This window comes from Sebastes umbrosus, chromosome 3 (assembly GCF_015220745.1).
Source record: "Sebastes umbrosus isolate fSebUmb1 chromosome 3, fSebUmb1.pri, whole genome shotgun sequence".
NCBI classification, from domain to species: Eukaryota; Metazoa; Chordata; class Actinopteri; order Perciformes; family Sebastidae; genus Sebastes; species Sebastes umbrosus.
Window position 1 is genome coordinate 20,622,636 of NC_051271.1, and position 26,403 is coordinate 20,649,038.

General features: G+C 41.8%; 1 protein-coding gene across 9 annotated transcripts in view; it reads right to left on the reverse strand.

Moving 5' to 3' along the window:
* Positions 1 to 26,403, reverse strand: part of fat1a (FAT atypical cadherin 1a) — an 85,513-nt gene that overhangs the window by 19,169 nt on the left and 39,941 nt on the right. For 7 of the 9 annotated variants that reach the window (XR_005206365.1, XR_005206366.1, XM_037765523.1 and 4 more), the window contains exons 5-14: positions 24,823 to 25,152; positions 23,471 to 23,687; positions 21,548 to 21,616; positions 20,820 to 20,959; positions 11,616 to 11,891; positions 11,115 to 11,325; positions 6,462 to 10,535; positions 5,671 to 5,867; positions 5,393 to 5,546; positions 3,601 to 3,834 (exon numbers count right to left, since the gene is read on the reverse strand). Coding sequence is in view for 7 of the 9 variants with exons in the window: in XM_037765523.1 (XP_037621451.1) it covers positions 3,601 to 3,834; positions 5,393 to 5,546; positions 5,671 to 5,867; positions 6,462 to 10,535; positions 11,115 to 11,325; positions 11,616 to 11,891; positions 20,820 to 20,959; positions 21,548 to 21,616; positions 23,471 to 23,687; positions 24,823 to 25,152 (5,902 nt within the window). In the remaining 2 variants the exon portion in view is untranslated. The remainder of the gene's footprint in view (positions 1 to 3,600; positions 3,835 to 5,392; positions 5,547 to 5,670; positions 5,868 to 6,461; positions 10,536 to 11,114; positions 11,326 to 11,615; positions 11,892 to 20,819; positions 20,960 to 21,547; positions 21,617 to 23,470; positions 23,688 to 24,822; positions 25,153 to 26,403) is intronic. The other 2 variants (XM_037765521.1, XM_037765520.1) reach the window with 1 other exon arrangement.

Genomic DNA, 26,403 nt, shown 5'->3' on the forward strand with positions numbered 1-26,403 from the left:
AATAATAATCATAATGCCTTTCTGCAGGTGGCCCCCATTTGGAATACGCTATTATATTCCCATTTATCAGGTAAGTGCCCCCGTCCTCCGTGGATCTCATTATCGTGCTGGGGAGACGACCACGGGGAGCCATGCTTATACTGTTTTCCATCACTTTTGTCTGGTCTGATCATCCTTGAGACAATTGCTTAATGGTGGTTGAGTGAATTGTTCTGAATCTCGATTGGCTGTATTGCCTCATACAGATATGTTTATGATCGTATGCTCATCTCATTCCCGTGGCTGGATTGTTTAATATCAAAGTTGAGCTGGAATGAGTCGATTGATAGAACGTTAACCGGCAACTTTTTTGTCATGATAAAAGCCATTATTGGGTTAATTTATCCATCTGAATTGAATTCCTGCCGATACGGCGTGCTGTCCGTGGCTGGCAATCACCAGCTGATCTACCGAGCTTCAGGTGAGTACACAACAGCCGTGTGCTACCCTGTCGAAATTCACGCTCTACGCAAGTAAGTACATAGTGTGCACAGTTTACTACATTGAAGAGTACTAACGGAAGTGTCCGAATTGAGACACAGTTTTTGTCTATGGAGCAGTTCCACACTTTATACCCTATGACATCACAAGTTTGAGGCTTAGCTCTCTAGTTGTTGGATTTGGAGGAGAGTTATTATATTATTATATATAGAGTTATAATATTTTTGGACTGTCTTAAACCCTTGATGTTGACATGTATGAATTTTGAAAATGGGCATAGTTCCCCTTTAAAGAGAACGTTGTACGGCACCTTTATTCATGTAAATCTCTGTAATATTGTTAAAAGCAAACATGCTAACTGCACACTGATCTTTAAAGCAACAACGACAGATTTCATTTTGAGGACAGCTGGCAATTTAAGACATCCATATCTACAGTATGGGAGGCAAGATTTTCCAAGAACATGTATGAATCCGGTGCAGGTAGCACCACAGTGGACAAAGCAGAAAATCAACTGAAGAAAATAACAACAGCGAGGCAGTGCAGAGAGCAATGAGAGACATCCGGATCCAGGCAAAGAGTGATAAAGGATGAAGCGGAATCAGAGAAGGAATGTGTCCTCGCATAGCTTTAGTTTATCAGATCAAAGCCACCAGTCTGGATCTGTTTGTCTGTCTGGTTCATAACCATTCTGCACTGATAAGTGCTGCCTTTCAGAGATTGTAACAGCAGGCTGAACTGAGGAGCAGCAATGTGGGTAAGAATCAAACATCTTCCAGTCAAATGGGCAGGTGGATCATTGAGGCAGTGGCACACAGCAGCCAGTGCCAAGAAGGAGTCCTTGCAAAGATATGCACAGTCAAATATCGATGGAAGATAAAGCAAGTCTTTTCTCTTCGGAGGAGGCTTCACATTTTGATGTTTGCTTGCTAAGACAGTTGACTGAAGCCTGAGTGAACTGGGTCAAAGCTACAAGGCTTAATTCTTCTTGTACACGCTACATGTAGCTTGAGACTTGGAGCTTGGGCTTCAAGCTTGCACCTAAATCAAAAAATACTAGACAGACACACAAAAAAAGAGCTCTTGATGTGTATGATACCCACACGTGAGAGAAATACTAATCAAATCCCCCTCTGCTTTCACTCAGTGTAACTCTAAATAATTATTGCCCCTGGCTAAACTGCAGGAAGCACCTTTTTTCTCCACCCCTCCTTCAAGTATCCTCATCCTTGATATTCAAAATGTGAAGCAACTTTTGTGCCAGCAAAGCCCGAGGGAAGAAATGTCTTAATACCGGCACTTTCCATTCACCATTTAAGGTTTCTCTCTGAGGGACCCAATTCTAGCATCCGTTTCATTCTGTCAAGCTGTCAGTCCATCCCCAAAATGAGGGACTGAAAAAGGGAAATAGAAAGAGAGGGCGTCGAACGGTTTGTGCTCCACTAAACTAGAGCTTTAATCTGGAAAGGCAGGTCCAATAGTTTCCAGGGTAAAGTCTCAAGGAGCTTAAATGACTGTTTACCTGCGTGGTGTGAGTTCTCAGTCTTATCCACATGTGAGCCTCTCAGCAGTTGCCAATGCTTGCTGAAAGGTGAAGACGCCGGAGATAAATATGTGGCCCTGTGGCTTTGCAGCAGGCAAATGGAAAATTGCAATCAGCCCTTTTGAGAATTCAGCTTGAAGAGAGAGGAATTTCATTAGAGTGTAATGGAGCTTTTAATTTGAGGGGTTGATCATTCATGAAATTCCACATTTGTTATCCCTCCCTCTTGCCATTTAGTGTAATGCAGTTGCATAAAGGGAAGATAATAACCTGTGCATTGCGAGTCAGCATTTAGTCAAGATGCATATGCATACTGTATACCATGACGCTAAAAATACATTTGAAAGGTAAATGAATCATAGGTGCTTTTTTTAATGGTGACCTAGAGCAATACCTTTGTTTGCCTTTCGATGTGCATTTTAAGCATGATGTACAGGCATTTGGGAAGAGCAAGAGCTCTCAAAACTTAATCTAAAACATAGTTAAATATTAAAAAAGTGTTCAATCATGGCTTAGCAACCGTAACTAGGCAGAGCAGGCCTGTCAAATTTTGGGTTGTTCCACATGTTGAGGCAGTGTGCATGGCACTGCAGTAAAAGTGAGACTCAGCAATTAAGGACTTTGGAGGGTGGTGTCGTTTTTTTTTTTTTTTTCTTTTTCTTGGCCTGAGGTACTGATGAGGTTGCTGACTTTTTTTTTTAGAGATGAACCGATATCCAATATCTGGCAGATACTGACTCAAATAACTGGATCTGTTATCGGTTATGATAATGGGGTCGATCTATTCAATTCAATTCTATGTTTATATACTATATACATGATGTAGTGGAATTTTAATTCCTGTTTAAGTTTTGATCAATTTGTTGCTGCATTAAAAAGGTTTACACCTGATTTGTAATTCCTGTTCATTTTGAAGATTTTTTACCAAGTTGCTGGTTTAGCATTTATTATTTTAATAATAAATAACAATGTATATCTATTTATTTATGTATTTGTTACTTTTTGTTTCACGGAAAGCAAATCAATTCAACACTGGTACCGGTACCGGTACCAGTATCAGCTGATACCCAAAGCTCAGGTATCGCTATCGTATTGGGACTGAAGAAGTCGGCTCGTGCATCCCTACTTTTTGCCCACGGACATACAGGGTTTACAGGGTTACCATTTTAAAAGAAGTCAACTACTCAAGTAACAAGCAACTCATGAAGACAACGTTAACATTAACTTCTAACTAACATTAACTTATCTAAATAGCGAACTACAGCTGATGAGTTGTCATTTCTAACAGGAAAGTGGACTGGCTAGAAAAAGCCTGCTTATACTGTCTGTAATCAAGGACCCAAGATTTAAAAAATAGCTAAATATTTTGAGTGTTGAATCAGCCATTGTTATAATTGTAAGCTGCACAATGCTGTGTGAGAACAGACAGCTTGACAGGCGTAGCTACAGTAAATAAGGGGGCGGGCTTTGGGAATGCTATAATAGGTAATGGATTCATTTCCTTGCTGTACATTACATTTTTTGAGGTAATAAGACTGACCGTTTCATGAAAACATTGTACCTGAGAATAAACTCACCAGTATCAACATCGTTTGCTAGCAGTTTTGCCACATATGTGCCCGTCTCTGTGTTCTCGAAGACCGTGATTGTGTAGGGATCGGATGAGAACTGAGGCGGGTTGTCGTTGACGTCTTCCACCGCGATGTGGATGTCAGCCTCGCAGTACCGTCCTCCTCCGTCAACCGCCCGCACTCTGAACCTGTGCTCATCCCGCTCCTCTCGGTCCAGCGGCTGTAACGTCTTCAACTCCCCTGAAGGTGAGACAGAAGACTTTTGAGCAAAATACGCACACATAAAGACATATTACTCTTTGGGAAGTAGAAGGATATAATTTGCTATTTAAAGAACAAGATTCAAAAACATTTGACTTGCAGACAGACATAAAATCGGTGTAAGCAATTAATCAAGCGATTGAGTTCATGTCTAAGAGGACAAATCATGTATACTCTAAAGCACTGGAACCCCCTTGTATGCTGTCTACTAACCAAGCAAAAAACATCCAAAAAACTGATGGCTTTCAAGAGTGAGAAGAGGGGAATAAATAAATAATTGAAGAGCGAGAGGAGGAGGAAAATGGCAAAGAGAGTGGGGGGGATGAAGGAAACCATCAGAGTTGGCAGCTAAGAGCAGCTTGGAAGTGTCCTGGGATGTGAGGCAGCCAACGTTACCACAACCTCTCTGGAAAACTCCAGAGCCTATTGGCAGTCCTCATCTGCAATAATCCTACTTGTATGCATTGAAAAAAATAATAATAACATCCCCTCTCCACAGTAGCACTGCTGCTGGAAACTCAATATTCAGGGTTGCCAAGCTGGATGGTATTGTTGCCTTGGTGTCAGTCTCTCAGCATATTAAAGCTGAGTTTTGTCGCTACTTAGGGATTCTGTGCAGCAGCAGACATGTTGTATAGCTGTTTAAATCTACTGGCTTAGTTTGTTTTGTCCTTCCGTGTTTTAACTTGGCATTTATTTTAAAAACCAGGTTGGTGGTGATTAACTGGCATTGTTTTCTTTTTTTTCTTTTTTTTCCTTCTCTCTTTTTTCATCCGAGCAGCCAGATGGAATCGCTGATTTAGAGGGTCTCCCAGAAGAAATTATTTGCAGGCAAGAAGTATAGCGGTCATAAATTCAATTTAAGTGTGCAACTCTGTGTTTTAGTGCCACTGTGGGTCTATCAGTTGCCCCGCGGGGAAATGTTCTTGGCTCTTTTAAAAATGAATAAGTAAATAACAACTGGGCACAAGAAAACACGCTTGCCTCCTCTATTGCTGATAATGATTCACGCGCATACAGAAACACAAATACAAAAAAAAAACCCACTAACATTTACCAGACGGATCACAATTCTCAAATCTTAAGAGTGTAGAATGTAAGACTGCTGTCGTGCTGAGCTGCCTTTTTGATTTTGAGGATCGAAGCAGAGGACCAAGAGTGGTACATGAGAGACTTTAAAGGGATAGTTTGGGTGTTTTGAAGTGGGGGTGCACATTAGATGACAGTTGGCACAGAGAAACAGACAGGAGTACCAGCACGCAAGCAAAGCAATACAGTGCTGTGGATAGGGCCGGCAGCAAAACGTATTTTAGCCACCTAAAAGAAACTATCCCTTTAACATGAGTGTCCCACATACTGCTTCCCAATGTTCAGAACACAGCTGGAACGCAATCTAACTCAATGACTGTGGACAAAAAATGTTTTAAGAATGAAAGAAAGGGCAAATGCATTAATGATATGGAATATATTACAATCATTACTGTTCTTCATACACATAAGCATTTGCATCCAGTCTTGGTAACACACAGATACACACCTGTATCAGAGTCAATGATGAACAATTCAGATCCAACTCCCTGGAGCTCATAAGAGATTTGGGCGTTTGAGCGGATGTCAGCATCTGTGGCAGAGACCTGCAGGATGAGCCTGCCGGCAGGGGAGTCCTCTGGGACGCTCTCGCTGTACAGGGACTGGGGGGAGGGATAAAAGGAAAATGGAAGAGATGAAAGTGAATACCAGGAAGAAAAGGGCACAACAAATGCAAATTGAAGTGCTGAAATTAAAACACAGCCGAGAACAAAAAATGGACTTTACCTTTTGGCATACGGGGCTGTTGTCATTGGCATCCAGCACCTTGACCTCTACGACGGCTTTGGCAGTAAAGATGCCGTCACTGGCAGTAATGTTAAGGAGATAATTGTCCTTCTCTTCACGGTCCAAGGGCTTCCTGACAGAGACCTTCCATTCATTCTGAATGTGTTCGATGGCAAATTGGCCAAGTGGGTCCCCTCCTGTTTGGTTTTAAAAAGAAATATACCACTTCAGAATGATCAACACCTCAGAGGCAGGTAAGCAGCCGGAGTCATTAAAAAGACACAAGGAAGAGACTCTGTCCTGAATCCTAAACCACATTCCACCAAATATCTATCAATAATTACTGAAATCATCACTACTTCACAAAGCAAACCCTTATTTCTAAATCAAATATGTTTGGTACACAAGCAGACCAAGAAAAAACAGATGCTGGATTCTGATTCCTCTTAGTATTCCCAGACTTGGCATAGTTATTCACACTTGCTAATTAGCACCGGAGGAAGTATTTTCCCCCAGTCTATTTCAAAGCATTATTCAGATAATTATACATTTCTGTATTATGATGACCTTAATATTTGCCTTGAGCTTCGGCAGATTAGGCGATAACTCAGACTCCTAACAGATAATAGGACTGTGTAATGTTTCAAAGATGAGATATTATCATCATATTAAGTGGCATAAACGGATAATCCCCCCTAAGCTCTGTTTATGAAAAACTGTTACACAAAGAGGTAGGGAGTAAACTCCCTTGGCTTACTAATTATCTGTTTTGCAAAATAATAAACGCCCACCTGTGATGAAGTAGTTCACATGTTTATTGATGTCCTCGGAATCATCATCTGTGGTGCTGAGGATGGCGATCACCCCGCTGGGAGGAGGGTCATCTTCACTGACTGTGCCCTTGTAGATCTCTGCGGTGAAGCGGGGCGGGTTGTCGTTCACATCGGCGACTGTTACCTCCACTCTGGTGCCATTACTGTGTTGGACTTTGTCGCCTTGGTCTGTGGCTAGGATGGCGACAGTGTATTTGCTCATCTTTTCGCGGTCCAGCTCTTTTAAGGTGGTCAGCCATCCGGTTTCACTATTAACAGCGAACAGCTCTGAGATCTCCTGCGAGTTCTGCTTGGAGTCGAGGCTGTAAACAATATGGCCGTTGGTTCCAGAGTCTTGGTCGGTGGCTTTGACTTGGATCACTTGAGTCCCACTCGGAAGGTTTTCCACAATGACAGCCTCATAAGGGTCTGACTCAAAGACGGGCTTGTTGTCATTAAGGTCTTTCACTTGGATGTTAACATTCACAGACGCCACTATCTCATAGTTCTCATGTTTGGTTTGGGAAAGCAAAGTGAGTTGGTACCATTTGGTCGTCTCATGGTCGAGGTTTTTCTGAAGCTTCAAGGCTCCGCTGTCTCTGTCTACAACAAAAACCTCATCTTCATTGCTCTCGGGCGTGTCACCCTTCACAAGGCTGTAAACGACTGGTTGCTCGCTCTCAGCCTGAATTACATCGATCTCCGTGCCAATGGGAAGGTCCTCTGCAATTGTGTAGCGGTACTGTGGTTCGGCGAATTTTGGGATTGGTGTCTCTGGTGCAACAATCCGGATGTAAACCTGTACAACAGAATGTTTGGGTGGATTCCCGGTATCCTTCGCCCTCACAAAGAATGCATAGAGCTCATTTTCAAGTCCAATGAGACTCTCTTTGGTTGTAATGACCCCAGAGGTTGGGTGGATTTCGAAGTTCTCTCCCACGTTTTCAACGTCTGCTTCGATTGAGTACTCAATGTCAGCATTGCTTCCCTCATCCATGTCTGAAGCAGCAATTTTAACCACGGAGGTTCCCCTTGGGACGTCTGATGCAATAGTGGCTTTGTAGTCAGCTGCCCTGAATTGTGGGGCGTTGTCATTGACGTCTGTGAGAATGACATTGACTACAGAAAAGCCTACTTTTCCACCGCCGTCTTTAGCTATGAGAGAAATAGGAATAACCTTTTCAATGCTATTCTCACGATCAAGGCTCTCAAGAGCGACAATCTTTCCATTTTCATTGATAGAGAACTTGTCTTTTGCAAAGTCATTGACAATCTGGTATGTTATTTGCCCATAAATGCCTTCATCGTCATCTGTCGCCTTTGCTTCTGCTACCAAGGTACCAATGGGTGAGTTTTCAACAAGCTCTACCACATAGTCCACCTGAGAGAAAGTGGGGTTGTGGAAGTTGGCGCCAGTTACTGTTACCATGACGAGGGCTGAGCTTCTGAATACGCTGTCTGATACTGATACATTGAGGTTGTAAAGAGGCTGCATATGTGGCCTACGGTGGTTGGAAATGGCAATGGCGCCTGTGCGTTTGTCGATGGAAAAGTTCTGATCCTCATTACCGGATATAATGGAGAACTCCAATTTATTAGAGTCCGAGCTATCAGCATCAGATGCCTGGACTTGGGTGATGAAGTGTCCACGTGGGGCCAATTCGCTAATAGTAGTGTTATAAGTGTGCTCTGTAAATACTGGAGCGTTGTCATTCAGGTCGGTGACGTCTATCGTCACAATGACGTCATTTGATAGGGCTGGAACTCCTCCGTCCACAACGCGGACTCTCAACTTGTGCTGCTGGATCTCCTCATGATCAAGAACTTGAGCTGTAGAGATTACTCCTGTGTCACGGTCAATGGTGAAATAATCTGAACTCTTGCCCTTTTCTTCAATCAGCTGAAAGAATACTTCTTGGTTATTACCAGTATCAGAATCTTTGGCATCAACTTGCAAAACGGACGTACCAATGACAGAGGCCTCTGAAATATTGGCATAGTAGACCTTTGACAGGAACACGGGGGCATTGTCATTTATATCTTCCAGTATGATGTCAACAAACACTTCAGAGTGTGCTCCAGTCAGAGAATCTGTGGCTCTTACATTTAATTTATAGGCAGGATGTGTCTCAAAGTCCAGAGGCTGAATCACATGAATTACACCTGTGTTGAAATCGATGGAGAACTGTTTGAAAGGATCGCCTTCAGAGATGGTGTACACAATACGAGGGCCTTCAGAATCATTGGCCTGGACGTGAAGCACAGGTGTGTGTAACTGAATGTTTTCAGGGATTTCAATGCTGTAAAAAGGCTTCTCAAACACAGGCATTGCTTTGTTCACCACTGTTACTGGCACTTCTACTTCTGCTGAGAGTGCTGGCTCTCCATTGTCCTTTGCCATAACAACGATGACAAAGTCGGTGTTGAGCGAATCCTTCTCAAATTTCTTTTTGAGGGAGATTTCACCAGAGGGGCTAATTTGAAAGTGCTCCTGGTGTTCTGTCAGGTAATAATGGATATCTGCATTCGGGCCCATGTCTTTGTCCACTGCTGTGACTTGTCGGATGACCTGGCCTTCCTCTGCGTCCATCTGGACCAGGGCGTGATAGGGAAGGTTCACAAACATAGGTTTGTTGTCATTCACATCCTCCACTGTCACAGTTACTAGAACATGAGCCCCATCTTCAGATTTGTCCTCTCTGGTGACCTCAACAACTATATCAAATGTGTCCCGTGCCTCGCGGTCAAATGGATTCCCAGTGGTTGAGACAACTCCAGATGTGCGGCTGATTTCAAATCTGCTGTCAGGGTTCAAAATTCTGTAAAACAAGGGCTCGTTCACCTGGTTCCCAACAGCAGCAATGACTGCTAGTGTTTTCTTCTCAGAGAGGTTTTCTTGGACGTAGGCTTTGTAGGACTCCCTGGTGAACTTCAGCTTACTCTCCTTGTTTTCTTTCACGTTTATCTTGACTGCTGCAACAGCAGCAAATCTACCATCAGAAACCCTAACCTTTAATTCATATCTGCTCCTGAGCTGTGTGACGTTCTGAATAGAAATGATGCCTGTGATTGGATCGATTTTAAATTTATCACCGATATTTCCCTCAGAGATGGAGAAGAGAAGTTTGGAGTTTGGCCCAGAGTCTGAGTCTGTAGCGTTGACTTTAACGACTTCCACGCCTTTGTATGTTGGCACTATGACGGTTGTCTCATACAGTTCTTGTTCAAAAACTGGTGGACAGTCATTAACATCGATGACTTCAATGGTCACGTTGGCCGGTGTCTCTGCAAACAGGCGCGGCATTCCTAGATCATGGACCTGGACTGTGAAGCGGTAAACACTCCTCTGTTCATAATCCAAAGCTGTTGTGATTCTGATGGCTCCGGTGCTCGAGTCAATGGCGAAATAGTTATGTGCAAAAGGTTCGACAATTTGGTAGATGAGCATGGCATTCTGGTCGCAATCAGCATCAGAGGCACGGATGACAAAAGGAGTGTTTTCACGGGTCAGAACAACACTGTTGATGGGGGCCGACTCGCTGATTACTCCTTTGAATTCCCTCTGGAGAAAAATTGGAGCATTGTCATTCTCATCCTTTAGGTGAATCAAAACAGTTACGTTGCTGCCAAGTCCCGCCATGTTGGTGCCCTGTATGATGAGCTTGTATTGAGAAGTGGTCTCATAATCTAAAGCTTTCTGAGTGACAACCACTCCTGAGTTAGGGTTTACATCAAATGCGTTGTTGATGTTGCCACCCTTTATTTGATAGAAAACAGATGACTGGCTGTCGGCTGTGACCAAGCTCACAAAGCTTCCTGGATGGACAGATTCGCTGACTTCTGCAGAGTACTCTTTTTCGGTGAATCTGGGGGCTGCATTGTCGGAAACTGTAACCACAATTTGCACAGTGGCTGTAGTGGAGAGTGGAGGTATTCCACTATCAGATGCCTTAACGGTGAGTTCAAACAGGGTCTTGCTGTTGCGATCAAGCTCTTTGGCGACTGTAATTGTCCCCAGAACAAGGTCGATGGCAAATGAGTTTGCAACATTTCCTGCAAGAAAGAGACAACAAAAGAAGAATATATTTACTTGGCTTTACTAGAAATGTTTTTCATTCTGACCTGTGATATGTGCCTGGTAATTATTGCAAAACATATAGGGTTAAAAAACTAAAGAATTAGCATTTGTTATGTCAGAAATGCTAATGTCCTTTCCAAGCCAGTCATCCTAAAGTCAGTTTGACTCAAAACAAAGCAAGCTACAATTCAATTACATTATGTCATCTTAGCTATGTCAAATATGCATGGATTCAAACAAAAAGCTAATAGCCACATGTTTCTTGTTCTCATACAACAGCGCATTGTAGGAAAAAAACATCGTGGGAAATTCTGAGGCGGGATATACCCATTTCTCATGTGTTTGGAGATCCTCTAGACAAAGTCTTCAATATTCTCCTACCCTTTGTAAAGTATTCCATTCATGATCAAGATCCAGTGGGCAGCAGGACTCAAGATGACTCATACATTTTTTATGAGCTGATTTCATTTGCATTCATTTACAATGAAAGCTTTCTGCTATGAGAACAAAAACTAGGGAAATTGTGGCTCAACAGCAACTTTGTGTGCATTTACCTGATTCAATGCTGTAGACAATCTCTGCGTTATGGCCCTTGTCTTTGTCAAGAGCTGTGACCTGGAGCACGGCGGAGCCTACGGCTGCGGATTCAAACACGCGGCCAGAGTAAGGTGTGCCTATGAACCAGGGTGCATTGTCATTGGTGTCATCCACATTGACAATAACACGCACAAGGTTCCTCTTTACTGGGATGTCCTGGTCTCGAACCTGGAGGAGACAGACAGACATAGGAAGGAAGACGAAAAGGAAGAAAAACAGTGACAGACAAGAGTGTCAGAGCCCTCAAGGGATAATTCAATCCTGAACAGTAACATAATAAAAGAGCAAATTATTCATATTTGAAAAGCATAGCAACAAACAAGCTTATATTAATTTCATGGATGTTTCATTTTCTAATGAGGCAAACTATTCTAAAATAAACTCCATTAAATCACATGTAGGGATATCTCATAATTCATCACGCTATTGTTAAATTGTCAGTGTTGGGTGATTCCTACCATGACGGTGAGGATGTGACGATGCATAGTCTCGTGATCCAGGCGTTCGGCAGTGTACAGAGTGCCTGTTCCCGGGTCCAGCCGGAACTTCCTCAGGCTGAAGGGATCGGTGCTGCTCAGAAGGGTAAAGGTCAGTTTGTTCTTCTCGTCTCTGTCCGAGGCGCTGATCTGCAGGACCTCCGTCCCGGCTGGTTTGTCTTCAGGAACGTTCACTTCGTACACCTGCTGTGAGAACTGTGGCCGGTGGTTGTTGGTGTCAATGACACGGATAAGCACCTTTGGGAGAAAAATAAATTGTAGAGAGAATACAGTTTTAACACCATCTTCCAAATCATACATGTGAAAATCATTTTGAGGCTATTATCTGGCACTTTTTTAATTTTGTCATCAAGTACTTAGGACTGTCATGTTTCAGAGGATAACTGGAGGGTTGACTCAGTCAAAAGAAATCCAGTGTTACAAGTTACTGTTGAAAATGTATTTGAGTTTCTATGAGAGTTAGGGTTACATGTGCAAACACATAAATGATATACTCCAAAAACCCAATAATAATCAGAATACTAGTGTGAGTGTAAATTTACTTTTTATAAAACTGTCACTATACTCTGACAGTAGTCCATGAGACAGATAATCTGTGAAAAAAATCATGCTCTTCTGCCTCATTTTAGTGCCCCTGATGGCATACGCAAGATTCTACCACACCTGACAAAAACAACCACTCAGAGCCAAGCAGTCTCTGGGCAGCTTTCAATCACTGCTTGTGAAACTCGCAAACTCTAATCAAACAGTCAAACTAGGCAGTGTTGATCAAATATGAATCAATATTCTGTTACTGTAATGCCTATTTCTCTCCTCAAATACTTTCAGAAACATCTTGTAGTGAACTGTTTAGCTGTAAAATGACAAAGTTTGTGACCCCACAGCCATGTTGAAAACAGTCAAGTCAAAACCGAGCCCCGCACACCGGCCGGAACAAACTTTCTCACTACTGTCGAGATATAGTGACCGTTTTATTAAAATAACTTTTAGCATATTTGGTCAACTTCAGCTTTATTGGTTTTAAACATCATAGTGATCAACAAACAAAACACACAATACAATAATCCTCTTTATTTTTACCTTCAGTCTCTCCTCCCTGCGTCTACACACACACACACACACACACCCATACACTTAACTTTCCAAATCCCTCTCTCATGCTCGTCAGTAATAAGCAGCGTTGTGTAGATACAGACCAGATCGATACGTATGATGGCAAAAGCAATATTTTAACTGAATGGCCACTTGATGCTGCTAACAGTGAAAACAAGAAATCAATGCGGAAAAACCACAATGCATCTAAATGAACTGTGAGCTACGCACAGAGCGGGTGAATAAATTGAGAGTACACGGGTGATAAACCGTTTGACAGTGAGCTGTCAGCGGTGGAAAGTTAGAGGGCCTATCCGGGGATATTAACAATATATAACATGTCTAAAAGTAATATAAGTTCTAGGATGGTTACACAGCTCAGACTCAAATCCGTGAGACAAATCTCTACACGTGCTTCCTGCTTTAGACAGCAAAAAGTGCAGTCGCTGTGTTTTTTTTGCCACACGCACAACAAAGAATCTAACATCCCCAAACTGTAAAATTCCACTGGGAGCATGTTTTATCAACACCAGCCACTCGTCTACTGGACTTCCGACAGAGGATTATGGAGAGCTGCTGGAATGCCATCTCTGCTTCCCAGACCAGCGAGGGGCTTCTACCGTTGCCAAACATGGGGAACAAAGGGATCAGCCCAGATTAGACACCTGCATACCAAACACCAGGGGGTGATGTCCCGTAAGGAAACAGGCAGAGCCGAGCTGCTTGGTGCAGGAACAGTGAAGGGGGACGATAGTCACAAAAGCTCCGACCAGTTGACAGCTCACTAGCTGACCGGGTTTTGTCAGATCTCTGCTCAACACAACTGCCCACTGTTGTTTTTCGTCATAATACTGTTTGTTGAGCACTGTGTGAGCCTATATCAGAGACAAATATAGACTCAACCTGACAGCGCTGATAACATTTACAATCTGCTCTGTGCTGGGATGCTGGCAATGCTGCTGAAACTCACAGATGTCATCTTGCAGGGGAAGCGTTGGGCTGCATGCTGTCCGTCAGGGTTGTTAACTGGCCGTTCGCCACGAGTCATGTGTCATGAGCGAGCCATGTCACACTGCTAATCAGGATGCGTAATGTAAAATAAATACAACTCTCTAATGAGGAATTAACCCTGAAAAAAGCGTATGAAATTGGGCCTCTGGTGTATGTTGCACGCTCAGCAGCCTGACAAGCGATCTCATTCCAAGCTTCTCATGTCATGCCAGACATCATATAGCACCAGATCCCTCACAATCCACCTTTTACACACACAGATGCACACGCATGCACCCACACACATAGAAAATGTGCACTTTCACACATGCATCCACACAAAGAGGCCGTCCAATGTGTCTCAATCTGGCCGGCGTCAGATAACACGTCTTGTGAATAGTGAGGAAGGTGGCGAGAGCTGATAGTGCTGTCAAGACGCAGAAAGGAATGGAACCTGGTCAGTAGCATCGATGTACTATTTCAGATGGTTTAGCAAGCACACAAAAGCCTATTCAGCAGCCGTATACACACAAACTGGGCCCGGCTCTACAGCACTTCAAAGGAACTTTGCCCCCAAACATCACAAAGCAGCATGATACACCCTGACTGCAGCAGAAATACTGGTGGAGAAGAAAAACTCTGTAGTCTTTGTGTATGACTTCCGCTGGGAACGCTGGAGAGGAACAAGATTGAGACTGAGACACAGACGTGACAGATGGAGATACTAAAGGAAAAAAAGTGCTGTGAGGGTGAGATGTGAGTATGAAAGAGATGTGACGGTGGAAAAAAAAAGCAAAGAAAGCTGAGGGAAATGGTCAAATTTAGAAAACACAGGTTGTGGGTGGGAATGAAAAAAAATATGCAAACAAAAGACGTGACTGAGAATAAAAACTACAGGAAAAAAACTGTCCTGGAAACAATAGCCCGCTTTGATACTGAAGGCAAGAAAAAGTGAATAAGGTGAACCTTCCAGTGAGACATAAAGAGTCTTTGTAATGTGGACTGAGATAACATGAGAAACAGGAGGCCAGGAACAGATTGTGAGCAGAACAGCTTGAGGTGCTTCTGCATGGCCGAGGGAGGATGTCGTATAGCTGGAGATGGGGGGAAGGGAGGCTGGGCTGCATGCCGAGCCTGCCTTGTTGGCTCAGCTCCTAGCTATGAGGTGCCCGAGCTAGAATGCGGCACCCCTCGTCTACATCAGCTGATCCGTCAGAGACGCCTTCAGAGAACTACAATGGTCAAATGGAAAGCGCATAACAGAGAGGGCGACTGTTTCCCACAGACCTCCCACAGACCATGAGCTTCACACTGATATCACCGCTGGAGTCCCAGTGCAGGTTGGATTGAACTTTATTTTCAATTTTCTGCTCATTTATGTAAAAATAAAATAGATATCCGAAAACAAAAGTGTGCTTAAGAGATCACAATGAAAACAGAGCCTCCTGAATAACGAAACACCTTTTGTGTTTTGTGTATCCAGAAAAGGACACACGGGGGCTTTCACTGTGCTCATTGTCCTCCTGTGCCATGCGTAGGAGAGGAAGCCCCCCTGCCAGGTGGCAGGTTCTGGGCAAAGGCAGGGCACTGGCACTGAGCGCTCCAACATGTTCCCAAAACAGGATTAACACAGCCCACTACCCACAGAGGTCCAGCGCTCTTGTTTGCGTTTTTTATTCTACCCAAACAGAATAATCATCATCCCTGCATGCCTGGCCAATAAATGTGGAGCTTTTTTTGGGAGAAAACGGAAAGGGAGAAAATCAGGAAGACAGACTAAGAGGGCTACAAGGAGAAAGAGAACAAAAAAAAACATTCCAAGGAGAGAGAAAATAGGCCAGCCTGTCTGGCAGCACAGCTTCCACATGACTTTGATTTGAGGAATAGATAAGTGCAACTTTGAGTTTCACGAGGTACGCTGCATGTGTGTGATCGGGCTAGATTTAATCTGCAGTGAAATTCTGTATGACTTGTTTTAAGGGTGAACAACATGCGGTCCCCAAAGAGTTTTATTAATATTCAATAACAAACGACTCTTTTGCATATGATTTCCTACTGAAATGATCTTTTCTTGGATTCATTCTATGTTGCAAGCACAGAGACAGAGAAATTGATTGCTAAGCAGGTGGATTAACTAAGGCAGTGATCATCAAACTGCCGTACACGTACCACTGGCGGTACGCGATCAACACAAGAACCTTGCTAAAAGACTTGACAATTGCACTTCAAATGGTACTACAAAAGTTAAAAACTTAACTTAAAACCAAAAATATTTGGTTCTTTGAGCCGGCTCGTTTGCGACCGGCCCATCACTAACGGAGAGTCCGTTCCCCCACAGCGTTCAGCCAGCCTCCCACTGCAGATTCACACCATGCCAAAGTAATATCTAATGCTATAAGAGTGTTTATCGCTGCATATACGACCACACTCGATCGTAAACAATATAGAATTAAAGCATATGGTCAAAGTGCGTGAGCCTTCACGTGTGAATTTTAGTTTGTTGTGCCTGCCCTGTATAAACTAGGAGAAGCAGCAGTTGAGGATTTACCAACAACCTTAAGATGGAACATTTCATTTACATATATGAACCGAACCGTGAATTTTGTGAACCGTTCCACCCCTACAGCCATTCAAGACAATAGCCCTATTGGTTACCCGCTGTTACAAAAACCTGTTCTCCCCAGCAAGAGGTACATTTACAGTTTCTGTTCAAACACCCCTGCTGACAGAGCAAATACTGTCAATGCTGAACAATGTTATCGGATAAACAAGTTAGTAGCCAAAACACTCAGATGGCTTTCCTGAAACATGAAGCACTCCGTATGCTGAATCCTCAGGACATTTAAGGCTCTCCCACAAATATGTGCAAGTCAACGAACTGGTACTATATGTGATACATCAAATATGAAGGATAGATAGATACTACACTAAAGACATGTTGGTCTGTCACACCTAAATTCTGGTTTTCAAAACAATGGAGGCACAGAGGCCAACACAGTAAGGGGTTTTCACAACTTTTTTTGTGGAAAAAACAATAAATAACAAATTTCCACTATCAGGGATTAATTTTTTACAAGCGTACCATATTTTGGGGATTGCTACAGTCTCTGATATTACCGTATGCCTTTTCCAGTCACCCATTTGGCTCTCAGCATATCCCAGGCAACTGGCCTAAATCACATCACAAGTGTGGTTTATGGAGCATACAAATTCAGTAAATCCGTTCCCTCTATGGAAAACAGCTGACCTACAGTGGTCAGCTGGTTCTGCAGGACTGTCTATATCTTACAAACACAGCTCTAATAATAAATTCAAAAATATGCACGTTTAAAATATGCAGACAGTGTGAAACAGGCGATAAGCTTCATCTGATAAGCGTCATCTGATATGCTGAAAGAGTGATTATACTTTGACCCATTTCTTGTGTTAAACTGAAGGTCCAAATGAGCTGTGATGGCTTGTAGAGATAGAACTGATAGAGCTGATCATCAAGCAGTGCTTACAGCAAAACTTGCCATCACACTTGGAATATTTGAGGTACTGTGTAAAGTATGACATGCTGTAAGTTTTGAAGGTAGATTATTATCAAGATGTTGACATTTAATGCCAATGTCACCAGATTTTCTAAAATGCTCAAGCATTCAAAATAAATATGTGAATATGTCAGCCAGTCTTGATGTTTTGATATAAATTAAATGTCATAACATCAACATTGCATTTGATAAAGGGGTGTGAGAAAATATCGATACACATTAAGTATTGCAATATTATGTTTTGTGATATTGTGTCAATTCTCAAAAACACTACACATTTTTAATTAACCTCTTAAAAATCCATCAGCCGCTATTCTGTCTTTCAGATGTTGTAGCAGGCTGAGTTTTAGAGCTAGAGTGGAGATACTGGTATCATATGAAACTAGAAAACCTAAAGAAACCCATGTCATACTAGCACGTCGAGAAGGAGGCTAAATAAGTTAAGCTAAATTTTGGTGAGGAGAAACTGACATGGCCATTTTCTCAAGGGTCCCTTGACATCTGACCTCAAGATATGTGAATGAAAATGAGTTCTATGGGTACCCACGAGTCTCCCCTTTACAGACATGCCCACTTTATGATAATCACATACAGTTTGGGGCCAAACAATGCCGTTTTTTGCATGCAGTACAAAAGTGTTATTTTTGCCTATTTTAAAACGGTGTATTTGAATATTTCTTCATGGGGTCTTGGAATTGCATAAATTGTGTATAATGGAAAGCTGAGACTCTTGTGGATTCAATGACTCCAATTGTATTCATGTATGATGATGTTAGTCCCCATAGAAGCCATTTTATATAGTGACTTTTTTTCACTCAGATTTTATACATATGGTGGTGTGTCTTTATACTATGACAGTTTTCCTAAAATTAGATTTTAAAAAATCGCAATATAGCGCCTTTATTACAATATCACAATATATCACAATATACTGAATTGTTACCCCTGTATCATGATACGTTTCGTATTGCAGATTCTTGCCAATACACAGCCCTAATTTGACACCATTTCATTGGTTTAATATGTGAGCTAAAACAAAATATAATAAGAGTCAGTTTTGAAGTCCAATAAGCCACCCTGTACTTTTATATGAACACTGAATTAAAACATTCCCTGTATTGTGAAAGGGTTGCTAGTGCAGTCGGCACCACTGAGAATCAAGCTCCACTGAGAATTAGACCTTTTGAATAGGTTAACCTTTGAATGTGATTAATTAGACTTAAAATGTCACTGCATGCAGTATTATTGCTGAGAGGCTTTTAAACAAGTGTCTGTTGCCAGGGCTTTTAAGAAAGTGCTTTATGTGGAGAGAAAAATCACGGCTGAGAAAATAGGTACTCTGCGGCTGTTTTTAAGGTTTCTGCACTAAACTAAAGGACGCGCCGCTTCCTCGGATGAGCTGCAAAATGCCAGCGAAGGCGGCGCTTCATCTGAGGCTCAGTGGAGCACAGCAGCCAGATGATGAAAGGCTTTATTCATACCGAGTGACAACAAATAGATTCTTTTCCAGCTACAGTTCTCTGAAGCCCCCCCTTTGAGGACAAAGGACAAAACATTTTGAATGCCACCGTCCCGTATGACCCGAACTACCATGTAAAAAACCCTCAAAATCTCATGGACAGGCCATGACCGTCCGAACAAAAACCAAAAAACAACTTGCATGCTTAAAAGCTTTTATCATGGCGGTTCAGCTTCGGCGTCAGCTGGGGAGCAAGATATATGCAAGAAGGATTAAATTAGCATATTAATATATGAAAATGCAAGTATGCAACTGCTTTGAAAGTTTTGTGGAAGCAACTTTTAGTTTCCTCTTTCATCAAAATGGTTCACGTAGGGTCTTATGGATCAGTACCTTGTGCTTTTCTTCTTCTGCATAAAAGCATCTTTTGCAGTTTCCAGACTGTACCATGAGTACACTCGTATATGTATGAGTTTAATATATTTATCTATTTAGAGTCCTTTCAGAAAACACAATGGCAATCTGTTCCTCTCAGAAAAGAGTAAGAGAAGGTTCAAAGGTTCAGAGACAAACGCGGCAGAGAGGGAGGAATGGAGGAGTGGAGGGGGCTCAAGAATGTATACTTAAAAAAAACAACCTCTGGCTAGACGGCACCATCATCACAGCAGCTTTGCGTCAGGAATGAGACAATGGAAGATTCCTGGAGTTCAACGCTCAACTGAGATGGTAGAGAACGAGGAAGAGGAACACTGTCCGCCCATATCATGAAAACTTGCCGAAGAAAAGAGTCTTGATTAAAGGTCCAGTGTTTAACATTTCAGTGGATCTAATAACAGAAATGGAATATAATATTTATAACTATGTTTTCGTTAGTGTATAATCACCTGAAACTAAGAATCGTTGTGTTTTTGTTAGCTTATCTACATAGCGAGCGGGTCCTCTTCACAGAGCCATGTTGCTCCACCATGTTTCTACAGTAGCACAGAACAGATAAACCAAACACTGACTCTAGAGACAGGCTTTCACATTTTTACGTTACCTAAAGGCCACCGTAGTTCTCCGACACACTTACTGCAGTAACGTGAGCCGCAGAGTGCAAAACCGTGCTGCGGCCAGCCGCCGTCTGACTTGTGTTGCTCCTAAACTACTTTAGGTTATTGTTATAAGGATGGCCTGTGAGCGAGGCGAACTGCATTACTACTAGGGGTGTAACAAAATATCGAAAATATTGAGTAACGCAATACTATGTTTTGAGATACTGTATTGATTCTCAAAGGGACTGTGATAAATGCAAATGCAGGTCCCAAAGGTTCTGATTGCATAAAAAAAGTATTTTTTTACTCAGTATAAACAACATAGCACCATATGCATAAAATCTAGGACAGTTTTCCTAAAATTAGGTTTAAAAAATCACAATATTTCGCCTTGCTTGCAGTATCGCAATACAGTATATCACAATATATTGTATCGTAACCCCTGTATCAGGATAAGTATGGTATCGCCAGATTCTTGCCAATAAACAGCCCTTGTTACCATGGTTTTGCACTCGCCGGCTCACGCTACTGCAGTCTTGTAAAGGGAATGAGGAAGGAGCGCAGGGTTACTCAGTTGGTTGCAATCTGCAACCACACCACTAGATGCCACCAAATCATACACACTGTACCTTTAAGTCTGCTTTGGAATATTTTCTTTCTCCCTAACTGATGAGCTGATAATGATAATACAGCAGTAAATCTGGCAGTAAAACACATTGAGACCCACACCCACAGGCTGCACCAGACAATATCAGAAGATCTCTTAAAACAGCACAGCCTCACCATATCATAGCCCATATTTCTTTGTGTTATCTGTCCAATTTTACAGTTAGAAGTCGGGTCATGTAGGGACGTAATGAGACTCAAACCTATTAACTGTCAGTTGGGAGCAATGATAGCATCACAACATAAACATATCACAACAAACAGGACAGTTTGGCCAATGCTTCACTCATTACCCGTCCCCTTTTCCTCGCTGCTATTCCTCACAAGAGAAAAGCAGAACCACGACAACTGCCTCATCAGCTTCCAACCGTTTCATTAGTGTTTCAATTACCTGGGTGCTGACAGTTCGTGTCCCATCTGTGGCTTCCACCGTCAGGTTGTAATTTGATTTCTGCTCGGCGTCCATGGGCCGCGCAACAATCAAGGTTCCGCTGGCCTTGCCCACATCAAAGCGGCTGTCATAATTACCACCTGTGGAATTATTTTTTTTTGTGCAAACAACAAGGACAAAAGATTAGTGACAGATCATTGCTTAGTTGTGTGCATGTAGCAAGGTTACACAAACACGGAAATGGGGGGCGCTGAGATGAGCATACAAACATCAATTTCCTGCTGTGCTGATGTCGAAGATGATAATAAAAAGATGACGTTGATATCATTAACTATCGGTACAGATTTGTTGTTTATCTAAAAATGATTCACATGATAGCTAGGTCATGCAATTCACCCTAACACGCACAGGATGGGTACATAAACATGATGAATGTACAACAACACAACACATCCTTTTATATAGCGATTGAAATGAGTTTAACTCTCATGTTTCAACCACACAACAACAGTGGAAATGGAGCTCTAATTCACACAAGGTAAGGAGAGGAGCCTTTGCTTTTTCTCTTGAGACTCTTAATCAGGTCACAGGTTTAGGGGGGGGAAATGTGGCACAACATCAATCCAGCAGCACAACACAATTCCACCACAGCCAACAGGCAGCACCAACACACAATGGAGGATGATCTGGTAATACAGCACAGCCTATTAGGAGATCCCAGCAGCTACCTTCTGCCGTACAGTTGTGGTCACAAGCCATCTGAAGGATGTAAAACATCTCAGCATCCTCTATGCCGTCTTGCAAAAAAATCCAACCAAACAGAACATTCCAGAGGAATAGAGGAAAGCGGTAAGCCGAGCACAGAGAGAGAAGAGAAGAGAAGAAAAGAAAAAGAGACGTGTCAGTCAGACATTGATTAGAGGGAGGACAGGCTGGGAGGAAGGAAGAAGAAGAGGCAAGCACTTTTGAAAGCAGTCAATTTAAATCTTCTCATGCATACAGTGCCTATCACAAGTTAGAAACAAAAACAAGAGAGAATGAATTAAGTTTTAACACTTCAAAACAGAGCTGCCAATTAAAAGTGTAAGGAAATATACTGCATCTCAGTTGGCTCACACAGGGAAGCAAGGAAAAGTATCAATAGTTGTTGTTTGTGAGTTATTATTTTTTGATTCTTATCTAATCTGCTCTTCAAAGGCAACACACAGTAATACAGAAAAACAATGAAATTGAGGGAAATTGTTTTTTTTTTATAAGTTTTGAAGCCGGCTGACAAACTGTTCCACAATGAGAACTGGTCTTTTCTTCATGCTTACATACAGTAAATGCCATAAATACCAACATACGCACTAAAAAATGTGATTACTGCACTCTGCCTTTGGACAATCTTCAGGGGAAAACACAGCAGTGTTCTTTAACCTTTCTTATTCACTTTTTTTCAGAAAATAGCTTAATTTTGATTAGTCCATAATTATAGGGTTTAAATGCTATACTATTAATATCTACACTTCATTTAAATCAATTATAAATTAATCTACAATTTACTATATTTAATATGTGATTTAAAGGCAGCTTAATCGCAATAATTCACATGAAATCCACTAGGATCAAAAGTTGATGCCAAGCTAGTTTAGCAGGAGTTTAGTTTTTTTCTGCATCATGACTGGAATGGATATTTTCAATTACAGAATACAACCAGGAAAACATCATAAAAGTAAATTTGGTTTTAGCTTTAGCTAAGGCTAGCCATGTCTTGTTTCCCTGCTACACTTGATATATCTCTTCTGCTTTTAGCTAGCGGTCTAATTGTCTGTCGCTCTGTGACAATACTATATGCTGTTTTCACAAAAATAATACATTTCTATTAGGGATGCACAATATATATCGGGCCCGATAAATTATCGACCAATAATGAAAAATTTGTATCATTATGTATTAAGTGCCGCGTCTACACACGGCGATACAGTAGGTGGCGGTATGCACCTTTAAAGTTGGATTGCGATCTGCCTATAAACACAGAAGAAGAAGAAAAACATGTACCTTACTAGAAAAATAAATATAACATTTTAAGAGTCAGAACTGTTCTTTGTTTTGTTGTGCTAACAATAATATTTGTCTCGGTTAGGTCAGAGCTATGGAATATTATTATTATAATGAAATCATCCATCTTTGCTCACTAAATCTTAGCATGTCTTACCCTTTAACTATGAACTTTAAAATACAAAAATGTGAAATTACTGGTTATCTTATTGGTATTGAACATGAGAAGCAAGTAAAAAAATATATATATTGTGCATCCCTAATTTCTATGGCATAATAAGTTTTCATATTTTAATACAAATGCCAAAAACTCAATTTTGACCAAATATGTAGTGACTGCAAGTTTGCTTTGTAAAGCCACTAATACGACCAAGGAAGTCAGATTTCTACCAGAAAACTTGAGAATGCCGGCTGAAAATGACAACTTAAACTCTTAATATACTATTAAACGTTATTGTCTTTAAATTACTGTTTTCCATATTTCTCAAACATATCACACACAAACACTGTTAGTCCTAATTTTCTACCTACAATGCATTTCTATGACATGGAACATCTCTACAGTATGCATGCACACACAACGACAGAGAAGCATTTGAAGAAGGCAATACCTGTGATTTCAAACCACACGGGAACATCAGAGGATTCTGTGGCGACGACCCCCACCATGTGTGCCACAGGGTCGCTTTCCATTACAGAGAAGGTGAAGGGGGACTCCTCGAAGAGCAGGGGAGCTGCATCGGCCGGCAATTCTGGTTTGGGAATCCACTCGATGTGCAGACGACAAGTGGAGGATTTCTGAGGGCGTCCATTGTCGACGGCTTTAATCTGAGAGAGAGGCAGAGAATGAAAGACGTTACACAGTGTTACGCAACAATTTGTTGGAAATGAGTTTCTGTACAGCTCTCTGGCGGATCCTCTGCCTGAAACTCTTCAGAAGTAAATATATAGAAAAGTTTGGTTATGTAGCTTGCTAGTTAATGCTTACAGATAAAATATGCCAATATTACATTTTATGCACAGTGCATACATAATATAAGTAGAACTACTGATTTATGGCACAAATCCATAGAATGGGTTGTGTTTCAATTGTAAAAGCTTTTCCGTACTCTGAGCTGTCAACATGGCAAAGAGAACCGTGCATTTTGAATAACAAAACACCTTTTGTGTGCTACTCTTTTGTGATTCAATCTTTTGTGTGGACTTCAATGACTGTAAACTGTGGTGAGCAGTGTCTTCTTGCAGCAGGAGACACAACTTTGGATGTGTGGGGACGTAAAATCTGGGTAAAAATCAGTCTACACCAAAAAAGACGAGCGTCAAGTATCACCTCGGCAGTTTTCACAGCCAACTGCGATGACTACACAAGGGGTTAATTCTTGCTTTTTTGTCTCCCAGGTGGAAGACTGACAGATAGCATTCATTTTTCACACACATAACACATATAATTCCTCAGTCATTCTAAGATATTCTTAAAAAAACAGCTGCCATGATGAGTAGAAAGTGCTGCACGCCGTAACAAACGGCCAAAAGGAAGTCAATGATTGACAAACTTGGCTCTCGATGACGAAGGCACCACAGTAATAAGACCATGGTAATAAAGCAAAAAACTGTACATCCTTGTAACAATGAGATCCTAATTGGACAGTGTGGGCTGTGTGTTTGGAACGTGCTCCCTTAAACTTAAAATGGATGCTTTTTGCAAGTAATTGCCTTCTACACTTGTGGACCAACATGATGTGTGTGGACCAATTATCTTTTGGTCCTTTCTACAGAGATGTTTTACTACATATTTAACACAAAAACTGAGAAAAAGGAAGTTAGAGAAACAAAGGGAGTAAGAAAACTTGAGACAAAGAGAAGAATACAACAGTAAAACAATAAACAAGCATCTGTTATAAACAATTACTGCTCACTGAGAGACTATGAGGCTGAGGGTGAAGCCCTGTGATTGGATACTCACTGTGAGAATGTCGTATTCTCCAGCAGAAGAGAACTTCTTGGAAGACACCATGCCGGTCTTGGGCTCGATAAAGAACTTTCCGTTTTCATCTCCCTCCTCGATGCTGTAAGAGATCTCGGCATTAGGTCCTTCATCGCGGTCTGATGCGATGACCCGATACACCGGGTCTCTCTTCATGGCTCTCTCTCTCTCCGGCCTCTCCCGCTCCGGGAGCTTGATCTTGTAGATCTTCTCCAGGAACAACGGCCTGTTGTCGTTCTCGTCGAGGACTCGGACGATGACGCGGACAGTGGTGGATTTAGCCGGAACGCCGTGGTCGGTGACTGTGATCTGAGGAGGAGGAATAAAAACCTCAGAACTACGTAGACTCAAAGGCTCGGGGCTGACAACAAAGGAAGCAAATATCATTTGATGCAGTGAACTTCAAATCACATTCAATTTCTCTCATGCCCCTTTTGTTTTCTTTAGCTACAGTAAAGACCTGAATCACTTCAAATGTTAAAAGTTTTGGAACAAGATGCAGTAAATAATTTCGAAAAGGCTAATAATTCCAGCAAAATCATTGCAAACTATGTTAAACTATCCAGATCAAAAGAGCTGTGTTAGAAACTCATCATTCCAAAGCCTAAAATAATCAAAGAAGAGATGAGAAGGGGAAGTGTGCTTTTTCCCTTCATCATGCTTTCATTCCACTTCTTCTCAGCAGCTTAACTAGCAGCCAAACTTAAAGGCAACTCCTTCGGAGCTTTGCTGGCAGGGGGTCTTTTCTAACACACACTTTACTTAAAAACAAAACTACAATCAGTAACAAGCTGCTATCTCATAATCTAGTCTCTGCAGTGTAATGAATGAATCCAGTCAAATGCTTAGTCATAAAGTAATCCATAGAGCATGCTCCTTCCCTGTCTAATGATGTTGTAAAAAGGGAGACTTTTTCAGAACTACAAGTACAAATCTCTGAGTCTTGTAAGGCAACATTCTCCAGCAGGAATATACAACACTGAATTGGATTTTATGTATTTTCATCCCTGCTACGGGACTTTAATATCAGCAACTTTGGTCCCTTGGTTGTGTGATTATTTGGTTCAAACCACTTTGTCTGGTTGAATGTAAAGAGCAGCATGACACTACTACAGGGATCAACAATAAAGATTATATGCATGAATATTTGTTGCTTTGCACCCATGACACACTACACTATGTCCTTGTGCTGATTCATTTCCTTAAAAGGTACAGTGTGTAGGATTTGGTGACATCTAGTGGTGGGGTTGCAGATTGCAACCAACCTAGTACCCCTCCGCTCACCCCTCCCTTTCCAAGACTGCGGTAACGTGAGCCACCGAGCTCAAACCCATGGTAACGCCATTCACCTCGCTTAGAGGCCATCCTTACATATTAACACTACTTTAGGAGCAACGGAAGTCAGACGGTAGCTGGCAATACCACGTTTTTGCACTCTAAGACCTACTGCAGTTTTACAAGCGTGTCGGAGAACTACGATGGCCTTCAGGTAACGTAAAGACGCGAAAGGCTCTCTCTAGAGCCGGTGTTTGGTTTGTCTGTTCTGGGCTACTGTAGAAA